Source organism: Fulmarus glacialis, unplaced genomic scaffold (assembly GCF_000690835.1).
Source record: "Fulmarus glacialis isolate BGI_N327 unplaced genomic scaffold, ASM69083v1 scaffold40976, whole genome shotgun sequence".
Taxonomy (NCBI): Eukaryota; Metazoa; Chordata; class Aves; order Procellariiformes; family Procellariidae; genus Fulmarus; species Fulmarus glacialis.
This window is the reverse complement of record NW_009217033.1, coordinates 11,074-15,470: the sequence shown is the minus strand read 5'-3', so window position 1 is coordinate 15,470 and position 4,397 is coordinate 11,074. Positions and strand designations below refer to the sequence as shown.

The window sequence follows — 4,397 nt, the reverse complement described above, 5'->3', positions numbered from 1 at the left end:
GGGGCCGCGGCGGGGGCACGGGCACGGGCACGGGCGGAGCGAATGCTCCGAGTGCATGCTTATGCTGATTATCCCGATAGACGGTAAAGAAAATACAGCGAGCGCTGTGACCCTCCTCCCTGACTTCCCCTTTGTCCCTCCGAGTGCAGGCTCCGGGGGAAAGAGCAGAGCGCGGCGGGGCCCTGCCCGCACCCCCGCACGCTCAGCCTGCTTCGGCGGAGCCTAACCCCGCAGGACTTGCAGGGGGCTCTGCCTCGGGAGCTAAGCCTGAGCGCTCGCCTGGTAACAGAGGGGACTAAAGGCTCTCCTGGCTTGAGAGAAAGTCTGAGCTTGTATCTGGTGGCCCAGTCAGAATCCACGCGTAGGGCTGCACGAGGAGACTTAACCAGCTTTGCTGACTCATAGTAACTATAGTGTTACGGCAAACTTGGTAAGAACCCTTACTCTGGAGTAAAAACACCCCTGGGGAGCTCTTCTCCTGCAGCTCCCAGTCTGTGCTGTGTCATGCTGCAGAATCTCTTGGTGGCTCCGGCCTAAAAGCTTGCTGCATGGAAGATACAGTCTTGTGCACCGTGCCAGTGCTTGTCGGTAAAGTCCTTGCAGCTGCAGACAAAGGTTGCTGAAATGCACAAGCCACCAGAATCCGGAAACAGCCGCAAGGCGTGCAGTCGGAGAGAGGCTGAAAGTCCTGTGGACTTTGAAGTGCTTTATATGGTTCCAGATTACTACAGCAGAGGCTCGCGGTAGAGTTTTATACCAGTAGCATAAGAGTAGCAGCTTTATAATACACCTGGCTTAATGCTTTGCTGTGACTGAATGGTGCTCTTTGCTGCTAAGATAAAACCCCAGATTATAACTTAGCAGTGTGAAGATAAAATGCCTCGTCCTTGCTGGCAGGCGGGGATTCTCCACCAACCTTGTAATTTGAAGGGGGAAATGTGACCATCAACCTGCTCTACTGAGTGGGAATGTGTTGTATTTTCAGTCTCTTCTATCGGGCGCTAACCTCTTATTACACGTCGGTGCGGCTGACATTTCTTAGTTGCTTTATGTTTTCAATGTTCTTACTGATAATTGTTTACCAAACTTCATGTGGACAAAGCCAGCTGATGTCTTCACCTTGCCCCATCAATAATAATCCCTTTGCAAATGAGAAATAAAACCCGCTGGTCCCTGAAGATCCCTTGTGAGGGGTGCTGGCGCTGTTGCAGTAGGAAGGCTGTTTGCACCCGTTCTGTGATGCAGCCTGTTTTTGCCCCGTGCGGACAGATTGTGTTGGTGGGACAGTGCAGGAGACACCAAAACCTTGCTACATCCTGGAGGCAGCGGATGGAGATAGGCATCAGCTGGGATTTGGTTTGGAGAGGGTATCTTCTCAGTGCTGCGATGCAGCACCATCTTGGGTCATGCAGACAGAAAACACCTGAGGTTTGGGATTGTGCGAGAGGACCAGTGCCAGATGATTGCGAGTAAGGGCCCTTGTCCTCACTTGCAGCCGGGGAGGGTGCTGGAGCGCTCGGGGTCGAGCACCTCCCGGCAGCGCAGGCTGACGGCAGGTCCAGCAGACGGGGAGCAGGAAAGAGGGAGAAGCATGCAACGCAGCCTTGCTGCGGGGCAGCGTGGTCCATGGAGGCTGCTGGATGCGTCTTCTGCTCCTGTCTCAGGCCTGCGCGAGGAAGCGCAGAACCCTTAAATGCAAACCTCACAGGCCCTGGTGTCTCCTTGCCAGCAGATTTGCTTGTGCAGGTGTTGGTAAATGCCAGCAGCTGCGTGTTGCTGGGGGCTGTTCACTGACTTGTGACTCTGAGAGGGTTCCCTGAAGCTGCAGGAGTGAGCATCGCTCATCCTGCCAGTGCCTTTTTACTGAAAAGTTTCGGTTATTATTGCTATTGTTATGGTGGGTTTTATTATTATTTTATGTAAGGATGACCTTACTAACCATTCATGTGGCCCAGTTCCTTTCAGCTCCGGGGATTTCTGAGCCAATTCGAGTTTATCTGTACTGCAATTCCCAGTTGACCTTTCATTCCTAGAGCTTGCCCAGTCTCTCTGTGAGTTTATGAAAACTGCCTGCACTCACAACATCCCTCGGCAGGGAATTCCACAGGTCTGTTTCCCACTGCATGAAAAAAACCCTCTTTTAGTTTGTTTTGAATCTGTTTCCTGACTTCATCTGGTGGCCCCTAGCTCTGGTGTTGGAAGTGGCCGTGAACAATCACGTTCTGTCCACCTCTCCAGAGCATCCCTGCAGGCACAGCAGTGTGTCAGTGAGGTCGTGGACTCAGCCAGCCACAGCCAGAGCTGATGGGACCTGCTGTTGGCTGTAGTCCTGCTCTGAGCAGGTCCTCCGGACACCGCCTCCCACCAACGCCTCAGTGATTTTAAGGCTTGCTTGACAGGAACTGAGCAGAGAGCCCTTGGTTTGTGCTGCTTAATACCCAGCAGGCACCAAGAAGTGAAAATTCCCCACTCACCATTTCTCCCTTCCTTCAGCCAGTCCCCATGCTGGGAGGTCTTGGGTCCGTGCTCAGCAATTCTTCCATACACACGTATCTGCGTGTAGTGAGCTGCCACTTCTCCAGTCGCACCCCGAAATAGTAACGGGCTCTCTTTTTCTGACAGCACCAAGATGGCTGTTCTCTCAAAGGAGTACGGCTACGTCATCCTGACGGGGGCTGCCAGCTTCGTCTTGGTTACGTACCTCGCGGTGAAAGTGGCCAAGGCCCGCAAGAAGTACAATGTGGAGGTGAGTGCTCAGGCTGAGGGAACGGGAAAGTTGGAGCTGGTCTGCAGGGGATGTTGCAGACAAGCTAGGTGACACCTTGCTGATTTTTGGGTGACCTGCTGACGTTTCCTGCCCCACCACACGGATGCAGGAGGGATGGAGCTGCTATTCTGGCTCTCCAGACTGGAGCAGACGGCATCACGGAGCTTGGGGTTTGGCAGATCAGGCACTTGGCACAAAGCCTAGACGGCTGAAAGCACAAGGCTTTGAGCTTGGAAACACTGACGAGCAAGAAACCGCACAGCCCTTTTTCCTGCAAAGGCGGCCAATGCAGCGTAGGGGACAAAGGGATCGCGGTGGAACAAAAGTGACAGGAGGGTTTCTCAAGCTCAGAGGGAGCACGTGAGCCCTATCACAAGTAGTATTTCAAAGTGACTTTCCCTCGGCATCCATCAAGGAGTGCGCGAGCTGGGCAGGGCTGTGGGCTGGGTGGGGGCGGCCGGTCCTGTCCATGCGTCAGGGCGATGGCACGCGGAGGCTGCTGTGCCACTTGGCTCCGAGTGCAAACACTCTTTGCTCTTTCCCCGGGTCACTCGGGGAAGTGGCAGGAAGGGGTGGGTGCAAGGACAGCCCCGGGCGTGTGCTGCAGGCCCCGGGTGCCTGCCGGGATGACCCCACTCCCACTGCATGAAGTCAGGATTATAGCAAACCCACCCAGTGCGTATAGTGCACAGAGCACGGGATTTCAGGCTGGGAGAACCCTCTGCAGCCAAGCGGCAGCGCCGGCTGGCTGCTCGGCTCTGCAGTGGTGAGGAAGGCAGTGTCCTCCCAGCCTGTTCCTGGGTGATGGGCTGCTGTCAGCTCCCCAGAGGAGACATGGGGGCATGTCCTTTGCTCTCCCCTCCAGAGGGATGAGATTTAAACAGAGAGGTCACCCAGTACCTGGCTATCTTCTCTTCAAAGCAGGGACACCTCCACAGTAGTCAGGTTGCTCGGGGAGTTCAGGAAGCAGCCTGAGGCAAGCAGCAAATTTCAACAAAGCAGTTGTGGGCCATGGGGCAGGAGACGGGCTCTAACATGCCAATGCAAGTCAGCCTTGCAAGCAGTCATGCAGCTCTGGGCTCTGAAGGCCAGGCTGCGCTTGCTCATGTTTTGCTGCTGGTTTATTTTTTTGGCAGTATCCAACCATGTACAGCACAGACCCTGAACATGGGCATATATTCAACTGCATCCAGCGTGCACACCAGAACACGTGAGTACCACGTATGAATGCAGACCTTGAAAATACACAGGGCTGTGGAGCAGGGCCTACAGCTAGAGACTCGCTGCTGCCAAGTGCTTGGGTCCAGGCTCAATGCCTGAGGAAAACACATGGCCGTGTAATGCTTAGCAATAAGGCTGTGCTGGCTCCTTACCATGCCTTAAACCATGAGACAGGCCTGTGAAGCAGCCTTCTCTACCCCAGTGTCTGGCTCTTTGCCTCTGTGGATGGATCTTAAGACACTGGAAGTCTTGTTTCCAGAAGAGCCTGTCTAGGGGCTGCTGATCTGTTGTATTGCCCAGATCTCTCTGGAGAGAGGCTAACGTGGATCAGGCTGCCACACATCAGAGAGGTGCTGGGAGGGACAACTCCTCCTAGGTTAAGTGGTGGTAAGTAGTATCTAGCAGTGGC

The 4,397-nt window shown here is 54.5% G+C and overlaps 1 protein-coding gene across 1 annotated transcript in view; it reads left to right on the top strand.

Moving 5' to 3' along the window:
- The first annotated feature begins 2,623 nt into the window (after positions 1-2,623).
- MGST3 (microsomal glutathione S-transferase 3) overlaps positions 2,624-4,397 on the top strand; it is a 3,917-nt gene continuing 2,143 nt past the window's right edge. The window contains exons 1-2 of the mRNA XM_009579513.1: positions 2,624-2,746; positions 3,904-3,977. Of these exons, the coding sequence (XP_009577808.1) occupies positions 2,630-2,746; positions 3,904-3,977 (191 nt within the window). The 5' untranslated portion in view covers positions 2,624-2,629. The remainder of the gene's footprint in view (positions 2,747-3,903; positions 3,978-4,397) is intronic.